Genomic DNA, 26,652 nt, shown 5'->3' with positions numbered 1-26,652 from the left:
ATTTTCCTAAAAAAGCTATACCCCACTGTCAGCAAAATTCATCTCATGACAGTTCTTTATTAAAAATATGATAATTAGGGCATCTGGGTGGCTCAGTGGTTTAAAGTCTCTATCTTTGGCTCAGGTCATGATCCCAGAGTCCTGGGCTAGAGCCCCACATTGTGCTCTTTGCTTAGCAGGGAACCTGCTTCTCCCCTCTCTCTCTGTCTGCCTCTCTGCCTACTTGTGATCTCTATCTGTCAAATAAATAAATAAGATCTTTTAAAAAATAAAAATAAATTTTAAAAATATGATAATTATTTATCTAGTTCAAGCAACAACAGTAACTGCCCTATAAACACATATCAACTCTGAACATTTTTGTTTAAAGAATTTTGGCCTTTTTCAGTTTCCTATTTGATTTTGTAGGTCTAGCTCTAGAGCTCTCAGAATCACAGAAAATTGAAATGAGAATTTCATTCCTATGCACATCACAGATGAAAGACTAAAGCACTGAGAGTTAGAGTTATTTGTTCATAACCACCTAACTCGTGACAGGAATGGACTAAAATTAAACCCTTACAATTTCTACACCAATGTTCAACTCACACATATACCTGGCCCCACCTGCCTTATGTATTTTCATAATAGCTTTTACCTTTTCTTCACAGCATTATCGTCTCTTATTGAATGTCTTTCTTTTGTGCGAAAGTGTAGGCTCTGTGGAAGCATTAGCTCTGTCTTATTCTTTTACTTTTGATGGCTCTCCAGATGCCTAACCCATTATTAGGTACCTAATAACTACATGTTAACTGAATGAATGAATGAATGCACCATGTTTCACTACCCTCAGTGAAGTTACAGAAACTTAACACCTTAAAGTAGTAGCCTGTATAGAGAGAGATAGTAGTATCTGTGAATAGACTGAAATGATATGCAACATTTCTTGGTTATGTCCATTTTGTTTAGTCTACAGTTTTCTTAATTTTCATAGGGAGCCACACACACACACACAAAAAAGCTAAAAGTCACTGCCTTATGAAAAGGCCCTGGAGTACCTGGCTGGCTCAGTCAGCTGGGCATCTGACTCCTGATTTTGGCTCAGGTCATGACCTCAGGGCTGTGCTGTTGGGCCCAGCATAGAGCTCCCTACTCAGCGCAGTCTGCTTACTCCTTTCCCTCTGCTCCTCCCCCCAAATAAATGTGCTCTCTAATAAATAAATAAAATCTTTTCTTTTTAAATGGCCCTAAAATAATGTTTTACTCTAATATATTTACAGCCCCAACTTTACAACAGTTAATCCCCTTTGAATTTTAATTTCAAGGATTCATCTGTGGCATTCCCTTGGCATCTTTTAGGAGCTCATCAGCTTCTGCAGCAGCTCAGTGCTAATGTAAGGAGGGGAATGGGTAAGGACTGACTACAAAGATAGGATACCATGATACTCCTAGAAGGAGAAATAACAGACATAATTCACCAATAGTCCAAATACATTCTGTTTGTTTATATAGTACTCACCTTTTCAGCTGGAAGGATGTGTCGTTTCATGAAATGCTTCACCCTAGCAAGAACTTCCTGGCCAGTCTTACTCTGTACAAACAATTGTTGGGAAGTATCAATCTGTGGTAATGTAGTACTGAAAGTTCTTTATTAAAAAAAGAAAAGAAAGAAAGGAAAAAAAGAGTTACAAAGGTGTCCCAAATCATTATTATATATTTCTGAATATAATGTGAGGTCTTTCCAACTCCTTCAAAATATCCCTCAGAAGTTGGCATATTTTGGAATTTCTTAAGTTTTTCATTTATGCAATAAATGTACAATCACTTTACTTTGAACAGGAAACTTTAATGCTGAAAGCACTATGTAGGTAAAACATAAGCCTGGCACAATCTCAATCGGTGGTAGTTTTAAATCTTTATTAAAGTCAATTATCAAAATCTCTCAAAAAGAAGGTGAAGAAACTGAACACAAATGTAGTAATTATTCTTAGCATATTCCTCACAAACACAACTACTGGATGTCATTATAAAGATCTTTATGAAGAGCAACACTGTCAGTTGTTATGTTGAGAGAACACAAACATCACCTAAAAGATGAATTATAAAACATAACTGTCCTAACGTTAAGTCCTGGGTACTTGTGCCCGGACAGAATTTCCAGGGACAGCATCATCAATGAATTCAGTAAGTGCTATTATATCACATCACTTAGATGAAAGTGTGTAGTTGGGAAGAGAACTAGATGCCTCAAAAAGTGCTCCACTGATTGAGATATGGATTTTAAAGACATTTATGGAGTGACAATAAAATTTCATGAAATATGATGGAAAGAGCAATACTTCTAAAGTTAATAAATCATCTTTTATAGGGTATAATTTTGAATAGGAATATGTAAGTAATGTAAATGTTAGAAAGAAGCATTTGAGAGCTTTATCTATTTCCTTGAAAGTTTATATGCTCAAGTTGGCAAAAAAATACTTTTAATCATGAATCTAGGTTATTTTATTTTCAGGCATATAAGATGTTACCAAAAAACTGATGTGACTGGCAGCAATAATCCTGGTAAAAGCAACAGAAACAATCCCTATCCCCTTGAAGTTTACAACCTTCATATATCTAATAAAGGCTCTAATTTGAATTAGCCAAGAAATCGATTTTGCTTACCTTTTCGAAAGTTGTAATCCAGTTTCTGCCAGAGGCTGCACAATCTTGGCAAACAGAAAGCTACTCTCAGACGCATTATTTCCCAGAAGATATCTACTATATACTCCCTATAAATAAAATTAACATAGAGCAATTAAGATTGACTGAAAACTGTTCTTCAGCTATCCAGTCTCCAGTTTCCCAGCTATGTGAGTCACTAACCTCACAAGGTATCAAGATATAAATCAGACCATCAATTCTACTTATTTACATATAGGGATAATTATACCACCCTAAATTAAAGAGTTAGACATGCATTATTTGCTTAACACACTCTCATTCTAACAGAACTTTAACTGTAAATCAAATCAAACTTGAAAATGTACTCAGGAGTTAACAAAGATGTCAAATTGGCATCACCTTATACCACCTTTAAAGATCACTTTTCTCCTGTTTTAGTGGGGGAAAATCTAAATAAACCAAAATAAAATCAAAAACTATAAAATGGAAGAGAAGACACAGAGATGATCTCTAAGAATATTTTCTCTCATTATTTTGGAGTCCGAATTTAGTTAACTGTCTCCTTGAACAGGGTTAGTTGAATGCTAATTAGTTTTTCTTTCTTTGTGTTCTGTGCTTTCAACATAACACTCTCCTCTCCCTTGCTTGTCTCACCCTAACACAATCGACTGAATTTCATTAGTTTTATTTCTTCGTGTACTTCTTTTTTTTTTTTTTCTTAAAGATTTTATTTATTTATTTGACAGACAGAGATCACAAGTAGGCAGAGAGGCGGGCAGAGAGAGAGAGGAGGAAGCAGGCTCCCTGCTGAGCAGAGAGCCCGATGTGGGACTCGATCCCAGGACCCTGAGATCATGACCTGAGCCGAAGGCAGCGGCTTAACCCACTGAGCCACCCAGGCGCCCCTCTTCGTGTACTTCTTTATGCAATAAGACACTCTAACACTCCTTCCATCATTCCAATTTCATATTTGTAGTTAGAATGCAATGTTTATGATCATCCCTGTTACCATATAGTCTACCACATACATAATGCATAATGCAAGTAAAACTTTTGTTTGAAATGAAAATCCATTTTAAGTTCAAAGCCCATTTGGTATCTGATTTGTGGAAACTGACAAATATAAAAAACATATCATGAACCCTCTTTTGAGGAACCCATCCAACCAACATGATTAACGTGATTCTAAAATACAGGATGAGATGTAATACAACTATATCCAGAAGATATTTCAGTTGGTCATGGATAGCATGGACTCAGAAGACAAGGAAAAAACACCTTAATCCTTTTTACATTCTTTTTTGTTTCTAAAATCTCTTACTGACTTATTCTTCCAAGCCCTAGCCCTTTGTCACTGATGAAGCATCTCAATTTCTTAAATAAACTCCTGAGGTTCAAAGCACATGTAAACTAAATCAGTATAAAGAAGAATACACTTTAGAGGCACCTGGGTGGCTCAGTTGGTTAAGCACTGGAATTTTGATTTTGGCTTACACCATGATCTTAGTTAGGGTTGTGAGATTGAGCCCTATGGCAGGTTCTGTGTTGAGAGTAGAGCCTGCCTAAGATGCTTTCTCTCCCTCTCCCTCTGCCCCTCTCCTGCTAAAAAAAAAAAAAAAAAAGTACACTTTAGATTTTAAAAAACTGAATTTATGCTCAATTTCCTCTTAAAATCAGACACGTAATTTGTGTGATTCTAACATTATTAGAAAACAGAAAATTTTACTCATCTATTCTCTCAAAAATATATATTAAGAGGCTACTATAATCTAGGTACAGTGCTAGACTTTGGGACATGCAAAAGTATTTCTTTCCTCATCATCAGTACTGGTTAATAAATGGTTTTATAGTTTGAAGCAGACATTATTAAAAGATTTTAGCTCTTTCTTAAATTGGATATTCAGGAAATAATGAATCTTCATACGCTTTTTTCTTTTTATCTTTATTTCTTTCTTTCTTCCTTCCACTATTAAGTTTGTCATACCAAAAAATGATAACACATTTTGCTACTCAATTTTTTGCTTTTGCCAAATTCCTATTCTGCAAAGTCTGGATTCATATTCACCCAGTCCTGGTATTTGTCATTATCCAAAGCAAAATGATCTAAGGAAAAAGAACATAAAACTTCTGAAGACCAGAAAATATCATGAATAGTACATTAATAAATAATGGAGAAACATAAGTTGAGACCAATCAATTACCTGTGCTATTCCAGCCATTTTAAAATATGCAAGGGCAAGAAAGAAATTCCAGTTAGGGAGAATAGAATCAATTCCCCTGCAGCGGCAATATATTGAAATCAGTTCTTCTATTGATGGTATCCCTATAAAAACAGCACATACTATAAAATTTAATAAAGATATCATGGTGAATGTTTCAAATGTAATAATACTACATGTGTACATAAAACTGATACACATAACAAACATGTTCTGAATGTTGCTTTACAAATGAATGATATATATATAAAGGGCTACATTTTATCATAATTACAAAAAGTAAAATCTGTTGTTCAGAAAAATCAAGAATAAAATGAATTAGAAACATTTCAGAGGAGTGCCTGGGTGGCTCAGTCAGTTAACCATCTGCCTTCAGCTCAGGTAATGATCCCAGGGTCCTGGGATCGAGTCCTGAGTTGGTCTCTTTGCTTAGCAGGAGCCCTGTTGCTCCTTCTCCCTCTGTCCCTCCCCCTGCTTGTGCACATGCATTCTTTCTCTCTCTCTCAAATAAATAAAGTCTTAAAAAAAAAAAAGAAACATTTCAAGAAACAAATAAAAGCTATGTATCTAAAATGGCAATATAAATCTTACCTTTTAATTATGAAGAATAAATATAATTTTATATTAATAGCAATTTAGGCAACATTACGATTTCATACCTATATTTTCTTGAAAGTAAGAATTTTGATTTATCATTGGAACAGTCCTTGGCCAAAAGTAGAATAGGGAGAGATGAGCTAAGTCTGACAAAGGATGACCAATAGTTGAAAGCTCCCAATCCAGTATAGCTATAACTCGAGACTGCAATTAAAAATAAAAAGGTTTTAACATATTTAATATAAAACGAAAACAGGGAAATAAGTGGAATCCTATTCTCTATCAAAAGCAAATCTTAGTCTACATAGTTTATAGTTTTTACCTGCAATGGCACATCTCATTTACCAAATAACTAATTAGTCTGGAATATGTAGAGCCAAGTCTGCTGGCTCCATCATTGGCCATCAGTTATCCTGCATTTTACTTTACATACCACTAGTATCTCTGCTAATGAGAGGAAACAAAAGCAGCTGAAACTGCTCAACTGAGGGTTAACTGTGGTAAAGAAGAAATTCTAATAATTACTTATAATTTAAGCATCTATGTTATGTCATGCACAGTTTAAAGTTTGCTCTCAGAACACCTGGGTGGCTCAGTTGCTTAAGCATCTACAATTGCTGGGTCATAGGGTATCTCTATTTTTAACTTTTTGAGGAACCTCCACACTGTTTTCCAAAGTGGCCCTAACAACTTGCCTGATTTCAAGCTATACTATAAAGCTGTGATCACCAAGACAGGATGCTACTGGCACAAAAACAGACAGATAGATCAATGGAAGAAAACAGAAAGCCCAGATATGGAACCTCAACTCTATGGTCAACTAATCTTCAACAAAGTAGGAAAAAATATCCAATGGGAAAAAGACAGTCTCTTCAATAAACAGTACTGGGAAAATTGGACAGCTATATACAGAAGAATGAAACTTGACCATTCTCTTATATCATACACAAAGATAAACTCTAAATGGAAGACCTCAATGTCTCAATGTGAGGGGCGCCTGGGTGGCTCAGTGGGTTAAGCCGCTGCCTTCGGCTCAGATCATGATCTCAGGGTCCTGAGCTGAAGGCAAAGGCTTTAACCCACTGAGCCACCAGGTGCCCCTACATTCTTTGGTTTAAATCTAATTTTTCTGATATAATGATTGTTACCCCAGCTTTCTTTTGATGTCCATTACCATGATACATGGTTTTCCAAACCCTGAGCTTCAATCTGGAGGTGTCTTTGGGTCTAAGAAGAGTCTGCTGTAGACAGCATATGGATGTGTCTTGCCAGCCAATCTGATACCCTGTGTCTTTTGATTGGATCATTTAGCCCATTTAGATTCAGAAGAACTACTGAAAGAGATGAATTTAGTGTCACTGTATTACTTATAAAGTCCCTCTTTCTGTAGACTGTCTCTGTTCCTTTCTGGTCTGTTACACTGGGGCTCTCTTTCTGTTTACAGTTTCCCCTTTAATATTTTTTGCAGGGCTGGTTTAGTGGTCACAGATTCTTTTAGTTTTTGTTTATCCTGGAAGGTCTTAATATCTCCTTCCATTCTGAGTGACAGCCTTGCTGGAAGGTATTCTTGGCTGCATGTTTTTCTCATTTAGTTCCTTAAATGTATCATGCCAGCACGTTCTGGCCTGCCAGGTCATTATGGGTTGGTCTGCTGCCAGCCTAATGTTTCTACCCCCGTTGGTTAAGAACCTCTTGTCTCAAGCTCCTTTCAGGATTTTCTCTTTATCTCTGAAATTTGCAAGCTTCACTATTATATGTTGGGTGTTGATCTATTTTTATTGATTTTGAGAAGGGTACTCTCTACCTCTTGGACTTGAATGCCTGTTTTCTTTCCCAGATTAGGGACATTCCCAGCTATGATTTGTTCAAATATACCTTATGTCCCTCTCTCTTTCTTTCTCTTTCCTCAGGGATGCCAATAATTCTAATATTATTTTGCTTCATGGTATCGCTGATTTCTCAAAGCATCCTCTCAGAGTCCATTAGTTGTTTTTCTCTCTTTGCCTCAGCTACCTTCCTTTCCCTCCACTCATCTTCTAGGTCACTTCCTTCCTCTTCTGCCCCATTTACCCTAGGTGTTATAGCATCCAATTTAGAATACATCTCAGTTAAAGCATTTTAAATTTCAGCCTACCTAGATTTCATTTCTGCACTAACAGATTCTCTTGTGTCTTTCATCCTTTTTTCAAGCCCACCTAGTAACTTTAGTATCATTATCCTGAATTCCAGGTGTGTCTTTTTACTTATATCCATATTGATGAGATGTGTGGCAGGAAGTATTACCTCTGGTTCTTTTTTGTGAATTTCTCTTTCTAGTCATTTTGCCCAGAGAAGAATGGATGAATGAGATAAAATAAAAATTATCAACCAGACCCAAATGAAATATGCACCAGACAAATCTGAAGCAGTCAGAAGGCAAAGAGGAAAAGAAAAAAAGAAGGGGGGGTTTGTCAGAGAGACTATAGTCTCCCAGGTAGACAAAACAGGGTGATCCACTTGGTCCTGGGTGTATTTTGGTCTGTTTGTTAGAAGATACTAAATCCCAAGCAAAATATATATATATATATATATATATATATATATATATATATATATATTGAATACAGTAAAAGGAAGCCAAAAATGAAGAATGTATCTATTAAACGTAAAAAAAAAATGAAAGTTAAAAAAAGACTTAAAGATCTGATAAAATAAGAAACTTATTGAAAAGAAAAAGGAAAACTTTAACCTGAAAGATAAAGTTATAATGAGAAAAAAAAAAAAAAAAACCTTGAATTCTATATACTATTTTCCTCTAGTGCTGCAGTTTTGTGGTCCTGTGTGTTCCATACACTTGGTGTTCGCCTGCTTTTCCAGCTGGTCTTCTTGGGGAAGAGCCTCCTGTGCTGATTATCAGGTGTCTTTGCCTGAGTAGAGCTGCACCACGCTTTGCCAGGGAGCCAGTTTCAGTGTAAGCCACTTCTGGTTGCTCTAAATGGGTTTTGTTTCCTGAAGGCTTTCCGTGCCTCTCTGGGGGACGAAAATAAAAATGGCCATGCCTGGATCACCAGCCCTGGAGCTGAAAGATCACGGTCACCTCTCTTCAGTAAACTCAGGGATGAGTGGTCTTCACTTCTGTGTGTATCAAACTCTGCAGACTCCTGTGGTATGCACCCACTCTGGTCTTCCTAGGGAAAGGTAGAGTGTCACGGCCTTTCTGCCCTTTGCAGGGCTCCTGCATGGAAAGCTGTTGCCCAAGTGTGCCACCATTCATGGCTTATAGCAAACCAAGCTGAAAGCCCCCTCACGAGCTCACTGTCCCTAACCAGCTTCCCTGCTGCAATGCTTGGGAACGCTGCCAGCTCGGGCACCCCCATTCTTTCTGTGACTCCAGAGATATCCTGAGGTCACACTGTCCCACCTAGGATTCTGTCCCACTTCACCACTTGAGCAGCTTTCAGGCAGGGACATCTCTCACTGGAGCAGATTTCTAAAGGTTCTAATTTTGCTCTCAGGGGCTGTATCACTTTCCTATAACTGGCTTGCAGAGGCTCCCTCCCCCTGCCATTTATCTTCCAATATATCCCCTCAGATTCACTTCTCCATACCTCCTACCTTGCAAAAAGTGGTCACTTTTCTATTTGTAGAATTCCAGCATTTCTTTTTTCATCTTAGGTTGAATTCACAGGTGTTCAGAATTTTTTGATAGTTCTTTAGTTAAATTCAAGGGACCAAATGAAACGAGCTCCCCTACTCTTCCACCATCTTGCCTTCCCTCCTTATTTTATTTGAAAGAGAGAGAGAGAGAGCAAGCATGAGTGAGGGATCTAGAATCCTGGGATCATGACCTAAGCTGAAGGCAGACACTTAAGTGACTGAGCCATCCAGATGCCTCTACTAAAAAGTATTTAAAAAAGTATCTGTAATGTAGGGAGGCCTGGGCGGTTCAGTTGGTCTAGTGTCTGACTCTTGATTTTAGCTCAGGTCATGATCTCAGGACCATGAGTTCAAGCCCCACATCAGGCTCCCTGTTGGATGTGGAGCCTGCTTAAGATTTTCTCTCACTTTCTCCCCCTGCCACTACCCCTCTGTCTTTGAAAAAAAAAAAAAAAAATCTGTTATGTAAAGGTGTTGAAAAAAACCAAACTGCTACGCCTTTCCTAGCAATAAAATTAAATTTCATAACTATGCTTCTGCCCACCTACACTAACATTTAAGAGATAATGAGGGAAATAAAAAAGAAGAGCCATTAAAAATACAAGTTTTGTTTGCATATCAAATCTTTTTTCTTCACAAGTTAATGTATAAAAGGCTGCAAGATAGATGACTTTAGAATAACCAGATTACATGTATTTATTATCTTACATACATCTGACTACTAATTAATGAGTGCAGATAAATTATCTCTAGGTTTATCTGTTTCTAATTAAATAAATTTGTTTTTCAAGTTGAAATGCACATTAAACTTTAAAACATTTCTCCGCCAGATGGGTAAGATTTATGTTTAGAAAATTAACAAGAGGGGCGCCTGGGTGGCTCAGTGGGTTAAGCCGCTGCCTTCGGCTCAGGTCATGATCTCAGGGTCCTGGGATCGAGCCCCGCATCGGGCTCTCTGCTCCACAGGGAGGCTGCTTCCCTTTCTCTCTTCCTCTGCCTGCCTCTCTGCCTACTTGTGATCTCTGTCTGTCAAATAAATAAATAAAATCTTAAAAAAAAAAAAAAAGAAAATTAACAATACTGGGGTGCCTGGGTGGCTCAGTGGGTTAAACCGCTGCCTTCGGCTCAAGTCATGATCTCAGGGTCCTCGGATCGAGTCCTACATCGAACTCTCTGCTCAGCAGGGAGCCTGCTTCACTCTCTCTCTCTCTCTCTGCCTGCCTCTCTTCCTACTTGTGATCTCTCTCTGTCAAATAAACAAAATATTTGGAGAAAAAAAAAGAAAATTAACAATATTTTTCAGGAAGGCTGGATTTCTTTTAAACATTGCAGTAAGCATGTTGTATTATGGAAATACTCACATACTTCAAATACTTTATGTACAAGTAACTGGAAAATACGGATTACAAAACTGAATAATGTGCTCTCCTTCTGCCATACCCTTTAGTAATCCTTTACTGGCTTACCACACACATTCCTGGAAGGTTTGTCATTTAAGTTTGTTTTTGTCTTCTTTCTTGTGTTTTCTGATGATAAAAATAAAACATGCTATTCTTTGAAAAAAACCCCACAAAATAATAAAACCTCAAACCTTACTTGTTACAAAAACGTACAACTTAAAAGTCTCCTATAATTTGATCCCTTACAACCACTGTTTAAGTCTTAGTACATATTATGAAATATTTACTTCTACCTTAATAGTTTTATGAAGAACAGAGCTTGATAGGCAATCTTCAAAAAAAGTAAAATAGGGGCGCCTGAGTGGCTCAGTGGTTTAAGCCGCTGCCTTCAGTTCAGGTCATGATCTCAGGGTCCTGGGATCGAGTCCCACATCGGGCTCTCTGCTCGGCAGGGGGCCTGCTTCCCTCTCACTCTCTCTGCCTGCCTCTCTGCCTACCTGTGATCTCTGTCAAATAAATAAATAAAATCTTTAAAAAAAAAAAAAAAGTAAAATAGAAAAACAGAGGAGAAAACAAAGAAAAAGAAGAAGAAAACTGAAACAAGTTCAGCACAGCTATGCCAGGTACCAGCTACTTGGTCCACATTGATTACTTCATTTTAGCTTCCTAACAACCCTGAAATTTTGGTATTTCTCTATCCAACATAAAAGGCACACAACGTCAGTTTCCTGGCTTTGATAATGTACTATAGTTGTGTGAGATCCATTTAGGGAATTAGGCTGATAGGTATACAAGACCCTTTGTACTTTTTTTTTTTTAACAACTTCTTACAAGTATATAACTATTTTAAAATAAAAAGTTAAAATAAGTGGTTCACATGGTAGCATAGGAAGACACTGAACTCATCTACTTCCACAGATACACCAAATCTTCAGCTCCATATAGAACAACTTTCTCTGAAAATGATCTGAAAAGGACCTGAACAGCTCCTCCACAATGAAGGACAGAAAGGCTATATCAAGGGCAACTGGCTAGCTCAGTCAACAGAGAATGCAACTCTTGATCATGGGGTTGTGAGTTCAAGCCCCACACTGGGTGTATAGATTACTTAAAAAAAAATCTTAAAGGGTGTCTGGGTGGCTTAGTCGCTAAGCACCTGCCTTCGGCTCAGGTCATGATCCTAGGGCCTGGGTTCAAGCCCTGGCTCAGCGTGAAGCCTACTTTTCCCCCTCCCTCTGCTTGTGCTCCCTCTCTCGCTGTGTCTCTCCCTGTCAAAATAAATAAAATCTTAATAAGATAAAATAAAATAAAATCTTAAAACAAACAAAACAAAACAAAAACAGGTTACAGCAAGATGGGTAGGAGAGGTAGAGATGAAGTGTCACCAAAAATCCTACCCTCCAGTGTGGCAACCCACAAGCAGGAGAGAATTACATAAATATGGACTATATCCCAGAGAAGCAAGGGGTTTAAGCCCCATATCAGGTACTCCCATACTTGGGATCTGTACCAGAGAGATGAGCCCCCCAAATGTCTGGCTTTGAAAACCAAAAGGATTCACATCCAGGAGAACCAAAAGGCTCTAGAAAACAGACTCCACTCTTCAAGGGCTCATGGATAGATTTACCCATCTTGGGACCCATCAAAAGCAGCAGGTTGAAAAGGACTTAGACCTTATATGAAGGAGATTCATTGGCCAATCTTAAAGCATCTGCTGGAGTGGCTGGGATTTATTTGAACTCTCTCTGGGGATGGAGATGCTGGCAGGTGCTATTTTTGCCCTCTCCCTCTACCTTACTAGTGCTGTTTGCCCTGTGGCCCTACATTGCTAAACCCAGCAGACAGGCATGCTCTGACCTTGTGCTACCATATGGCCCTGCTTCACTGAACTCAGCAAGTGGGCTATCCAGCCAGGTATTCCCTTGAAGCTTCATCCCAGTATATTCAGTGGATAGTATTATCCTGGCCCATCCCTCCTTTATGGCCCTGCCAAAGCTGTTCACACAGCGACACCCCTTGAATGTTGGCTCTGGTGGCCAGGGGGCTTGCATTTCTCGGCCCCATGGGGCTGAAATAATGAGAAAGGCAGTCATGGCTAGGCTACTGCCCCCAGGACACTGCACAGACAGTGAAGTGAAACACATTCCATGTTCCTGTGACCACTCCTTTAAGACTGGGAGGGATAGAAGTTATGCTTAATACACAGAAACAAAGACAGTGGTGCCTGAGTGTCTCAGTCAGTTAAACCTCTGACTCTTGATTTCTGCTTAGGTTATGATTTCTGGGTTGTGAGACTGAGCCCTGTGTTGGGCTCCATGCTCAGCAGGAAGCCTGCTTGAGATGCTATCTTTCCCTCTCCCTTTCCCCCCTCTCAAGTAAATAAACAAATCTTTAAAAAAAGATGAAACAAAGACAGAGAATGAAGCAAAATAATGAAAAAGGAGTATGTTCCAAGTAAGAAAACAAGATAAAATTCCATTAATTAATTTACCTGATAAAGAGTTCAAAGTAATGGCCATTAAAGATGCTCACTGATCTAAGAAGAATGGGTGAAAACAGTAAGAATGTCAACAAAGAGGGAAAATATAAGGAAGTACTGAACAGAAGTCACGAAGCTGAAGAATGCAATAAATGAACTGAAAAAATTCACAAGACGGGTTCAACAACAAACTAGATGAAGCAGAAGAAAAGATCAGTGACCTAGAAGATGGGATAGTGAAGTGCAAAATAAAATAGAAGCCCAAAACAAAACAGAAAAAATGGTTTTTTAAAAGTGACGATATCTTAAGGGACCTACGAAACAACATCAAGTGGAATGACAGTTGTATTACAGTGGTCCCAGAAGGAGAAAAGAGAAATAGGGATAGAAAACTTATTTGAAGAAATAATGACCAAAAATTAGGGAAGGAAACAGAATTGCAGACATAGAAGCCCAGGACCAGACAGTTTCACTGGTGAATTCTATCAAACATTCAAATAAGATTTAAATATCTGTCCTTCAAAACTCTTCCAAAAAAACTGAAGAGGAGGGGATACTTTCAAATCCTATTTATTTACTTATTATTATTTTTTTTTAAATTAAAGCTATCAGTACACCCAATGCGGGGCTCAAACTCAGGATTCCAAGATCATCTCATGCTCTTCCAACTCAGCCAGGTAGGTATCCCCCATACTCATTTTATAAAGCTAGCATTACCCTAATACCAAAAACAGACAAGACACCACACATACAAAAAGGAAAATTACAGACCAATATCCCTGATGAAAACAGATGCAAAAATCCTCCACAAAATATTAGTAAATTAAATTCAACACTACATTAAAAAGGTCATATATTATGATTGAGCAGGATTTAATCCAGGGATGCAAGGATGGTTTGACACTTGCAAATAAACCAATGTTATATGCCACATCAAGAAAATGATCATTTAATCATCTAAATAGATGCAGAAAAAACATTTGAAAAAATTCAACATCCATTTATAATAAAAACTCTCAAAAAAGTCATTATAGTGAATGTACCTCAAAATAAAGGCCCATATGTAACAAGCCCACAGCAAACATACTCAATGGTAAAATGCTGAAAACCTCCTTTAACAATTAGGAACAAGACAAGGATGCCCACTCTTGCCCCTTTTATTCAACACAGTATCGGAAGTCTAGAGCAATTAGGCAAGAAAAAGAAATTAAAAAGCATCTAAACTGGAAAGGAAGAAGTGAAAGTGTCATTATTTGTGGACAACAGGACTTTTTATATAGAAAATGCTGTAAGACTTTACAAAAAAAATACCTATTAGAATAAACAAACTCTGTAAAGCTACAGGATACAAAATCAACATATAATATTATGTTTTTAATACTGTAACAACAAACTATCAGAAAGAGAAATTTAGAAAATTACATTTACGATTGCACCAAAAAGAATAAAATACCTAGGAATAAATTTCACCAAGCAGGTAAAAGAACTGTATGAAAGCTGTAAGACACCGATGAACTAAACTGAAGAACACACAAATGGAAAAGATATTCCATGCTCATGGATTTGAAGAATTAATATTGTTAAGATATCCATATTATTCAAAGCAATCTATAGATTCAGTGGAATTCCTATCAAAATTCCAATGACATTTTTCACAGAAATAGAACAAAGAATCCTAAAATTTTATGGAACCACATAAGATCCCAAAGAGCTAAAGCAATCTTGGGAAAGAATAAAGTTGGAAGCATCACACTTCCTGATTTCAAATTATATAATGTTATAATAATCAAAACAGTGGCACAAAAACAGACATAAGGATAAATGGAACAGAATAAAGAGCCCAGGAAAAAACCCCACATGTATATGGCTGATTAATTTATGACAAAGGAAGCAAGAATATACAATGGGGAAAAGACAGTTTCTTTAATAAATGGTATTGGGAAAACTGGACAGCCACAAGCAAAAAAAAAAAAAAAAAATGAAACTGTACCATTGTCTTATGCCATACATAAATTAACTCAAACTGAATTAAAGACTTGAATACAAGGCCAGAAACCACAGAATTCCTAGAAGAAAACATGGGTGGTAGGCTCATTGACATTCTTCTTGGCAGTACTTTTTTTTTTGGTAACTGATTCCCAAGGCAATGGGAACAAAAGCAAATATAAACAAAAGGGACTACATCAAACTAAAAACCTTCTGCACAGCAAAGGAAACCATCAATAAAATAAAAAGGCAACCTCCTAAATGGGACAATGTATCTGCAAATCATATATGGAGTAAGGAGTTAATAGCCAAAATAGATAAAGAACTCCTATAACTCAATACAAAAGTACAGTCAATAAAACAATAGGTATAAGTTCTAAATAGAAATTTTTCCAAAGAAGACATACGGATGGCCAAAAGTCACATGAAAAAAATGATCAACATCATTTATTATCAGAGAAATACAAATCAAAACCACAATAAGGTATCATCTCAAACCTGTAGTAATGGCTATTTTCAAGAAGACAGAAAAGAACAAGTGCTGGTGAGGATACAGAGAAAAGGGAACTTCTGGGCATTATTGGTGGGAATGTAGATCACTGCAGGCACTATGAGGGTATGGAGGAAACTATGGAGTTTCCTCAAGAAACCAGAAAGAGAACTACCATATGATCCAGCAATTCTACTTCCACATATTTATGTGAAGCAAATTAAAACATTAATCAGAAAAGATATGTGCACTCCTATGTTCACTACAGTATTGTTCACAATAGCCAAGTTGCTAAAAGGCATCCATGGATGGGTGGATGGGGGTGGATGGATGGATAAAATGTGGCATATATACAGTGGAATACTATTTGGCCCTACAAAAGAATGAAATCTTGCCATTTGTGACAACATGAATGGACCCTGACACTATAACGCTAAGTGTACTGAGACAGAGGAAGACAAATACCATATGATTTCACTTATATGTGAAAAGAACAAAACAAAATAAAAAATAACAAACAAAACAAATATAATTAAGCTCATACACGAAAAGAGCACGCTAGTGGTTGCCAGAGGTAAGGGGGTATGTGATGTGAGTGAAATGGAAGAAGGGGGTCAAGAAGTACAAACTTCCAACCATAAAATAAATAAGTCATGGGGATACAATGTACACCATGGTGACTAGAGTCAGTAACATTATACTGCATATTATGTAACTTCATAGGGCGAAGGGGTAAACAATCCTTATTGTGGTGATTGTTTCACAATGTGTGGAGGTATCAAATCATTGTATTGTACACCTAAATAAGTTACAATGTCAATTACATATCAATAAAAACAAATTAAAATAAAAACTGAGGCACAGAGGTTAAAGTATCTGCTTTAAGGTCACACTGTTAGAGAATAAAAATTAAGCACAAATATATGACGCAGAAATAGTGATTAATAAAAATCAATTCTTTCAACTTAGATTCTATTCAGAAACATGTAACCACCTGTTACGTAAACGCTACAGTCACTGCTTTAAAGGAAGGCATAGTCTAGCAGATCTCCACTTATCAAGCATCTACTATACAGAATCTAGAGGCAAAGGTAAAAAAAAAAAAATTAAAACATAATCCTTATTCTCAAAGAAAAAATAAAAAGCTTAAAAGCTTCCAATCCTATCTCTAGGAATATATATAAACAGGTGAGCACATACATAGACACATTCAGCTCGCTATAGTCCAAGGACTGATTTTCCAATTTGTGGAGTGCCTTCACAAAAAAGAAACATACTCTAAATTTCCCATTTACTTATGAGATCTAAAAAATGAGGTGGGAGGCACCTGGCTGGGTCAGTTGGTAGAGCATGTAACTCTTGATCTTGGGGTCATGAGTTCAAGCCCCACATTGAGCATAGAGTTTACTTAAGAAAATAAAGGGGGTATTGAAATAAATAAATAAATAAATAAATAAAAACTAAAAGTGAGGTAGAAAAGGTCAACTATTAACTAAAACTAAATTTAACATCTCACAGCTTTTGATGCCAGTCCACAGTGTATCTTTCCTCTGACTGCTCGTGTAAGTTTACTTTGTATGACGTACTTTAGCACTCAGGTATACATTATTTTTTTGCTGTTAGCTAATTATTTTTTTCTCTCCATTTGTATTTTGAGCTCATTAAGAGCTGTAGTTCCTTTCCAACCCTATCTTTCAAAGCAAATAGCTGGTAATGAATCAATGCTGGTTGACTTGTACTCTGCCAATCATATGTTATTTCCATAAAAATTAGGTACAATATTTATAGGAGGCAGAAATTGATTAAATTTAACCATCAGTTATGGGTTTATTGGACATTTTACCAGATACCATATAACCCTAATACATTAAAAGATAATGCTGTATGTCACAAATTAGTACTACAGCTAAATAGCTTCATGATCTGCCTCTACCAGTTTCTTTTTTAAAAAATGGCTCTTCCAACTATTGAATATTTTGCTTTTCTAAAGGAAGATGACACCTGTTTGACAACTTTACTTTTATAAGAAATGGTTTTCTTTTTCTTTTTTTTTTTTAAGGTTATTTATTTATTTATTTGACAGAGATCACAAGTAGGCAGAGAGGCAGGCAGAGAGAGAGAGAGAGAGAGGAGGAAGCAGGCCCCCTGCTGAGCAGGGAGCCCAATGCAGGGCTTGATCCCAGGACCCTGGGACCATGACGTGAGCTGAAGGCAGAAGCTTAACCCACTGAGCCACCCAGACACCCTAAGAAATGGTTTTCTAATTACTTTCAGCATATTATGACTAATCCTAAATTTAAACATTTTGCCTGATGACACAAAATTCAAGAGATCTAGGTCTGAATTTTTCCTTTCTTGTTTAATCAACAAGTAGAAAAGTACATAGAACACATAGAAAACTCTTACTTAAAGGGAGGCTCCTAAATATTAATGACTCAAATGATGCAGATCAAATATAGGCCTGATCCTGCTAGGTTTTAAACTATAAGTTTTTAAAATTTTTCCAGTTTATTAGTTAGTATTCTTTAATCTTCCTAATCCATATTTAACAAAGTTATTTCAGAATTCATCAGTACCATTAACAAAAGTTTACTCACATACATATATAATTACATATACATAATTTTAATACCCAAATTGACTTCCTTATAAAAAGTTTTCTGTCTTGCTGGTGAATGTGTTCCTGTCTTTATGTTATGTTTGAACTTTGATTTGATATAAAACTACTTTGAATTATGGCAGCAATGTAATTTATAATGCTATTTTTCTCCTGTCCTCTTCCTATAGGGAAAGAACATGAAACCCAGAAGCTCAGCACATGAATTCAGAGCAGCTCTTCCTGCCCTAAAACGTCTTAGCATTCTGAGAAAACTAATGAACCCAGAAAAACCTCTTTTAAGAAGTAGGATGCAAGGAACTATAAATCTTTCACATTAATCTCATAATTCTAAGGGCCAAGCATCTTGTCCAATGGCATCCCATCATACTCCTCCAATCCCAGGTCTCACTGTCTGTGTTCTGTGAAGGAGGGTTACAGTTTTGAATTGTTTGTACCCTTTATAAAGACTACACTGTGTACATTTACACAGAGCAAGGTCACATTAATCTCATAATTCTTTCAAAACTTCGGAAGAGATTTTTGGAATTCTGTCATCTCTGAGCTTATACATATACATGTATATTTAATGATTTTACTTATTTATTTGACAGAGGAACACAAGCAGTGGGAGCAGCAGAGAGGGAGATGCAGGCTCCCCGCTGAGCAAGAAGCCTGATATGGGGTTCGATCCTAGGACCCTGGCTGGGATCAGGATCTGAGCCGAAGGCAGACGCTTAACCAACTAAGACACCCAGGCACCCCTCTGAGCTTACAATTAATTAACCAAATTAAAAATTCTTCATGAGATAAGGAAAGGAATGAAAATGAACCAAAAGAGCAAGAACCTAGATAAGTATTTTTTGTAGATGAAAGACTTCTCTGAAAAAATCAGTGACATACATGTAAATTACCAAATCCTGTTTAAGTAGTAAATCAGATATCCTGAGGGTTAGACTTGGCCTTAAAGGTGGGCAGCTACCTATGCCCAAAAATCTGCAGGACTCTTCCTAAAAATTTTGAGTGGTGAAGAGAGTCCCGAAGGTAAGAGAACCATGAGGTTGGGTTGGGCTCCTTCAGATCTCTGAGGGGAACATCGACCTAGTACTTGTGCCCTAAATCAGAAGTGCTAAGACCTATTTAGTTTATTATAAATATGGCTTACAGTACCTCTGTAGGGTGAAAAACTATGTTATCTAGTTTATAATCTCCATGAATCAAATTTTCTTCATTGTCATTATCTGGCAAGTTTTTCATTAGCCAATCAGATAGTTGGTTCATGGCAGGGATGTCCTGATGAGCTGCAGCTCGATATTGCTCTGTCCAGGTTGATACCTAAAGATATACAAATAAGAAAAATTAAAGAGCTGAAAGTAGAAGATCCAGCAATTCTAAAATTAAAGTAAAATTTGATTTTGTCAAATTTGGTCTTATTCTTAAATGCTCAAGACAGATGCCTATAAGTGACATTCACATGAGCCCAGAACATCTAAATCTTTCTTCTGTCTAGTTCATTTTACCAATCTAGATTTTTATCAGGAAAAAAAATACTGGCATAGGAATCAAAAAAAATGGGTTCTAGTCTTTATTCTGCAATTATTTTGTGGAAGAAAAAAAGAATGCACACAAACACATACACACAAATAAATAGGCATAGGAGATTTCTGGAAAGGTCACAAGAAACAAGTAATCACTGAAAAAGGAAATATGGGGGCTAGAAGAACAGAGGTTTTTACTTTTCATTTTAGTACCTTTTCTTATTACCCACAGAATCTTCTAAATGTATTTTGGGTATAAGGAATGTGAAGACTTTTCATTATTCTTAGAATTACATGGAAACAAATCAAACTATTCTCAAAATCTTCCATCAACTGAGATCATATTATTTATCAGCTTAAGAGTTCTCTCCACATTCCCCAAGGATTCTCTGTTCAACTTAGTGCAGTAAAGACCTTCATCTCTGGAATCATATAGACATGGACATAAATTATATCTAAGCCACTTATTCATATATTATTTGATATCTATTAGCCTCAGATTCCTCATCTACAAAATGGGGGTTATAATACTTGTGTCTTAGGGTTGCTACAAAGATTTAAAAAGAGTAGATCAGTAACTCACCTACCATGGGACCTGGCATACAGTGAGTACTCTATAAATCTTGGTTTCCGGCTCTCTTCAGTCAGAAGAGACATATATAAAAAATTGGGAAAAGTCCTATACATATCTGGTCTAGCTGTCCCTTTGGTTTTAAATGTTCACCATCTTTCCCCTATCACTCTAGATTTTCTATCTCCTTATACACAAAATGCAAGACATATCTCTCCCACAAAGCTTTCTCTACCTAAGAAAAGATGCACTGACATCTACCCTCTGAATGGAACAGCTCTTATCATCAGCACCAAATCACTTACTACTAGATCATATACTCCTTTATTCTATTTTCAAGTTTCATGTAAATGAGATTCATGTACAGGTCTCTCAAAAAATGACTGAAAGTTCCTTTAGGGGAAGAACTTATTTCTGTTTTCTTGACATTTAACATGGTACTCAGCAAGTATTAAACACATGGTTGTGCTTAATAGATATCTTAACTTAAAAGGGAAACTGTATGGAAAATATATTGATAAATTAAATGAAGAGGCTGAAAAGCTTCAAATTTGCATTCATGTACAAATTTGTTAGTTATAGAGGCTTAGGCTGAAAAAAAGGTGATCTAAAAATATAAAATTATTTTTTGCTAACAATAAGCCGATATAAAGGCTGAAGTTACATCCAAGTTTCAGGAAAGTATAAAATAGGTTTTTATTTTGACTAATAATAAATATTGTTTCCAAGAACTTGACAAAAGGAGCTCTTTTTTTAATAAACATTTATATATTTTATTTATTTATTTGAGAGAGAGAGAGAGTGAAGAGCACAAGCAGGGGGAGCAGCAGGCAGAGGGAGAGCAGAGCCCTGAGCAGGGAGCCCTATGCGGGACTGGATCCCAGGACCCTGGGGTCATGACCTGAGCCAAAGGCAGATGCCATCTGAGCCACTCAGGTGCCCCTAAAAGGAGCTCTTTATATGGATGTATTACCTGTCTTTTGCAGTATCCAGCACCTCTACCGTATCCTTCCAGCTGCAATGACTGTACATTTAAGGAATGTAAGTGAGCCAAGGTTTCTATCATGGCCACATATATGGCTGAGCGTTCTGCTGGGCTAACTCCAGGAATTGTAAAATCACGAAAGATTCGACCCTACGGAAACCATTACAACAAATAATTTAAGACAAAATAAATTTTTTCCTACCAATTATTTGCTGTGTCATAATTCCGCATTGCCTATGAAAAAAAATCAGGATAACAGTTTGCAACCAAAAGCAATTCTTTGTAGAATATGCTAGAAAAGCATTCCTTTGGGAAACATGTTCAGTAGAATATATGTGCCAAAGGAAAAATACAAGGACATTCCAAGTTGAACTTAAAGGACAAAAACTATTCTCAAGTTACATTTTGCAAAGAAAAAATTTTTTAAACACTTTGCATTTATTGTTCTTAGTGGATTGATTTCCTATTTGTCCTTTTCTTCCCTCCAACCATCTGGAGAGTTTGGTTATTGCCATTACATATAGCTCTTTATTGCCATCTAGAGGAAAATTAAAGAATAAGTTAACACACTCTAGCAACTAAATTTGTTCCTGGTCTATTTCACCCCACCCACATTGCCTGTGTTTAAATCAAAACAAATGTTTAGGCCCTTACTACTAATTACCTAAATGTTAATTAATAAACTATCATTTATTAACATCTAATTTCATAATCAAAAACAAAAGTAAAAATAAAGTAAGATTAAGTGTTAATTTACCTGCACATGGTCCATCACATAAAATTCTGTTCCAATGACAGAAGGATCACTGCAGTATAATAAAGGCTTCGGAACGGGGAATCCAACTGAAAACAAAGCTTTCTGGACTTTAAATTCTCTATCAATCTAAATAGAATGATGGGTTATTAAAAATCAGAAACAGAAATTAAGTTTTTAAAAAATTTAGTTATTTTTTAGTAATCTCTATACCCACCATGAGGCTCAAACTCATGACCCCAAGATCAATAGTTGTGTGTTCTTCCAACTGAGCTGGCCACGTGCCCCAGAAACACAGATGTATAATAACTATTCACAAGCTTACATTAAGGCTAGAAATCAACTTTAAAATTTTTTTTTAAGTTTTTATTTATTTATTTACTTGACAGACAGAGATCGCAAGTAGGCAGAGAGACAGGCAGAGGGAGAGAGAGGGAAGCAGACTCCCCGCTGAGCAGAGAGCCCGATGCAGGACTCGATCCCAGGACCCTGGGATCATGACCTGAGCCGAAGGCAGAGGCTTTAACCCACTGAGCCACCCAGGTGCCCCAGAAATCAAGTTTTAAACAGTATCAACAAATGACCTAGAGGATAAAGATTTCCTTAAAAGTAGTCTTAGTGCAATTATTACAATTATAAATGAGGCCAGCATGTAAAAAACCCCTGATAATTAGGTTAAAGGACAGAAACATGCATGGGGCTTAATCTTGGCTCTGTTAATATGAAGGCGATAGTTCCTGATCACAGTATTTCACAGAGTATCATAAAAATAATCCTTCATTTTCAGCAGTTCCCTGCTTGCTCATTGGCTTACTCTTGCTTACTCTTTCTCTCCCTTTCTTTCTCGCATCTTCCAAGAGGACTCAGCAAGTCTCTATTGTGATGCTCTGGCACAGTCAGCTATAGGGTGCTATGGGAGGGCAGTGAGTGCTGGTAGAAGGGAAAAACCGCTAGCTCCTGAAGATCAAGAAAGGTACTTGTTTTTAAAGCAGTGGGAGGAGAATCCTTCCTGGTACCCAAGGCTACCATGGAACTCAGGATAACCGGGGGAAAGGAGGCAATGAGATGCAAACTAGTACTGAAGCAGGAACCCAAATAAGATAGAAGGGCCTCCTCAACCAGGAGAGATATATGGGCCTATCATTCAGGGCCTGAGGACACAGCTCATAGCAGAGCTGTGATGCTGACTCATCTGTTCCAGACTAACACCCTCCTTTCTTTCTTTCTTTTTTTAAAAATTTATTTATTTTAGATAGGCGGGGGGAGAGGGAGATTCTTAAGCAGACTCCTTGCTAAGCTCAGAGGGCAGAATCTGACATGGGACTCATCTCTGAGCTTTAGCTCACAACCTGAGCTGAAACCATGAGTCCAATGCTCAACTGACTGCGCACCACCTAGGCGCCATGGTAACTAATCACTTCTAAGGAGGAGAAACCATGAAGCTGACTTTGACAGCAGGGATAAAGCAGCAGTTAATAAAGATTAACTAGAGGAAGGACATGACTAATCTGTGACCAAGGTGAGAGAAGTCAGTGGAACCAAAGGTTATGAAAGAAGTATTTGTAATCACCCTGGTGCTGGGTATAAAGACAAAAGGGTTAGGGAGTCATAAAGTGGATGGCAGTGTGAGAATATTGTTTTTTTCAGCGCAGACTTAGAAAAAAACAAAGGGAGTTGAAGCCAACTAAGCCAGATCTTTGGGCTGAAAGCATTACGTTATTTTCTGTCTTCTGGTAGAATGTTATCAAGAAGAGAGACAAAGAGAGCTGTTTATGGGGGCATAAATTTCTGGGCATAGGTAGGGATTTTCCTTCAGCCTTACCAAGTTGAGACTTAATAAAAGTTACCCAACTTTTTTATAATCTTAAGCATCCAAGTTACTTCAAATTTCTTGGATACGAAACCAAGAAAGCCAGAACATGCATTTTTCCATTAATGTAATCTTTAGCCTATCCTCCAATGCTCCTAACCAAGTCAGCTGGGCCTAGGAAATACCTATTACACATGGTTACAATAATAACCTATATATGCATAGTGCTTTTAATGTTCTCTAGGAATTTTCTTTTCTTTCTTTTCTTTATTTACTTCAGATAGAGATCACAAGTAGGCAGAAAGTCAGGCTGAGAGAGACAGAGGGGAAAGCATGCTCCCCGCTGAGCAGAGAGTCCAATGTGGGGCTTAATCCCAGGATCCTGAGATCATGACCTGAGCCAAAGGCAGAGGCTTAACCCAGTGAGCAACCCAGGCATTCCTAGGACTTGGATTTCTGTGCTCACCTGTTTTCAACTATAAAATTCTACAGATAATAGCTAGTTTCTGAAAACAGATTAAATTTTTAACAAATCTTTTTAAATTATCATGAAGCCTAATATTTAGAGAATACTATAAAATGATATTCAAAAAAATTTTTTTAGCAAAAGATCAGTGAATTGTCAGAGCAAATATATTAAGATACTTCAGTGAGTAGATATTGTTATAAGATATAATTTTTAAAACATAATTAAAATATGTAACCAAAGAACATGTCAAATGAGTAGCACTGAAAATATTCACTAGATGACTGCATATCTAGCCAATTGTGAGGAAGGAATCAAATCCACAAGAAGACTGGGTATTGCTCAAGATTAATGACCTAAAAACAGCCTCAGATTTCAACCTCAAGTCCTTTTTAAAAATAACAAGGGATACAACTCAAGTGAAATTTTTATCTAAGAAATAAAATATCTATTATTTAATAGTCATGAGATGAATTTTAAAAGCAATTTAAATTATTTTTCTATAAATAATAAGCACTTATTTGTCAACAAAGAATTATTGTACTTGTATACCATACCTTATGTGCTTTAGGAAGAAGTGAACCAGGTGGTTTTTTTCTGAGTACATATGCTCGAAAGCCCTTCCGGAGATAAAAGGTTGGATTGGATTGTCCTGATCTAGATAAGAGTAAATGTCATTTACAAAGATATTTTTCTTTTTTTTTTAAAGTATATATTCCTTCTTCCCCCAATCCTACCAAAATGTCAAAACAAACACAAAATAAAAATAAATCAATTTCAGTGCTGGGAAACCAAGAGGGGTGCTACCAGTGCTCAAAACATTAGCTTTTGGATGATATTAAAGATGGCAGCACAGTGGCAGGTGGACAATCTGTAACCCACACAGGTAGAAGAGAAGACCTCACTCCCTGCCTGCAAATCATGAATTTTATAAGTATCCCTAGAATAATGCTGAGATCTAAGTAAAGAAAGGCTAGGAAAGAAAATTAATTAAAATTAATTAAAGAATGGTGGGATAGGGTTCGTGTCCCCTCATCTGCAGATGCTTTACCAAGGTTGTACACAGGTGTAGCTCTCCACAATGGAAACTGTGGCAAGCGAGGCCTCAGGGTGGACACCTGGGCCAGGGAAGTACAACAGTGCTCCAGGTAACTCACACATACCAGGGCACCGGCGTTCCCTGCCAGGTGAGCAGAAATTCTCACATGAACTAAAAATAAACTCCAGATACCAAAACCATTCAACTTACGCCTTCATTTCTAATATGGCCAGTTTAGAATTACCCAGCTTTTGAAGACTCCAACAGCATGAGAAGGAGGATTTAACTAAATAATGAAAAGAATCAATACCTGATATGTGCTGTAATGTGGATGGACTTTGAAAACCTGATGCTAAGTGAAAAAGGCCAGCCACAAAAGCCACATATTATATAATTCCACTTCTATGAAATGTTCACAGTATGTAAATCCGTAGCGACAGAAAGTAGATTAATGGCTGCTAAGGGATGGGAGGAGGAGAAAATTGGGAAGTAAGGGTTTTTTGGGGGGTGACAGAAAAGTTCTGGCACTAGATAGTGGTGCTGGTTGCACAACATTGTGAATATATGAAAACCCACTAAACTGCAACCTTTTTAAAATTTTTATTTATTAAAGATTTTTACTTATTCATTTGAGAGAGAGAGAGCACACACAAGCAGGTGGAGCAGCAGGCTGAGGGAGCAGCAGGAGAGGGAGAAGCAGGTTGAGCAGAAAGCCCACCGTGGGGCTTGATCTTAGGACCCCAGGATCGTGACCAGAGACAAAGGCAGACACTTAACCAACTGAGCAACCCAGGCACCCCTAAACTGTACACTTTAAAATAATTCAAATTTTAAATTTTATGTAAGATAAATCTTAACTTAAAAAAAAATCCCAACGTCGCTATACTTAAATAGAAAAATAAATTAAAAAATACGTATTTCTCTTGGGGAAAAAAAAAAAACCCTCACCAAACTGAAAGCTTTTCCCCTATATACATATCTATGATGTTTCTACAAAAGACCCCCCCAAAATGCAGAAGCCCATCTTGGGAAGATTATCACCAACACTGTGTACACATAGTAATGGCTACATTTAACCACTGTAAGCATCAGGCCACCATATAGTTTAGAAACCACAGATGGTATCAATACTGTAAGAATCATCAATAAGCCAATAGCTATCACTATTGTTTAGGACTCAGACAAGACAGGTCGTGCTTAAAGAAATAGGTTGATCTATAACCAAAGAGGTGGCACCTTTGATTGACAGCTCAGGTTCTAAGAAATGAGGCCACATAGGGGAGGATGGCTGTCAACCTGGTTTAGAAGGAGCCGCTGCCTCTAGTAACAATCCTCTGGACACGGCTCCCAGCATCCTAACAAGGGACATGAGCAAGAACTTGCTACACTTAGGGAAGCTCAAAGTATCCTACCAGATACTTACAGTTTATTTCCAGGCCCTCC

General features: G+C 37.2%; 1 protein-coding gene across 2 annotated transcripts in view; it reads right to left on the bottom strand.

Annotated features, from left to right (window-relative positions):
* ACAD11 (acyl-CoA dehydrogenase family member 11) overlaps window positions 1-26,652 on the bottom strand; it is a 93,164-nt gene that overhangs the window by 62,941 nt on the left and 3,571 nt on the right. For both annotated transcript variants that reach the window (XM_082719133.1, XM_082719134.1), the window contains 8 exons: window positions 24,728-24,827; window positions 21,898-22,023; window positions 21,129-21,290; window positions 19,217-19,381; window positions 5,522-5,663; window positions 4,845-4,966; window positions 2,644-2,750; window positions 1,499-1,625 (listed from right to left, as the gene is read on the bottom strand). In XM_082719133.1, the coding sequence (XP_082575259.1) occupies window positions 1,499-1,625; window positions 2,644-2,750; window positions 4,845-4,966; window positions 5,522-5,663; window positions 19,217-19,381; window positions 21,129-21,290; window positions 21,898-22,023; window positions 24,728-24,827 (1,051 nt within the window). The remainder of the gene's footprint in view (window positions 1-1,498; window positions 1,626-2,643; window positions 2,751-4,844; window positions 4,967-5,521; window positions 5,664-19,216; window positions 19,382-21,128; window positions 21,291-21,897; window positions 22,024-24,727; window positions 24,828-26,652) is intronic.

The sequence above is a fragment of the Mustela nivalis genome (genome assembly GCF_964662115.1).
Source record: "Mustela nivalis genome assembly, chromosome: 1".
In the NCBI taxonomy this organism is placed as follows: Eukaryota; Metazoa; Chordata; class Mammalia; order Carnivora; family Mustelidae; genus Mustela; species Mustela nivalis.
Note: the sequence above shows the minus strand (reverse complement) of the source record. Positions and strands in the feature narration are given on the sequence as shown.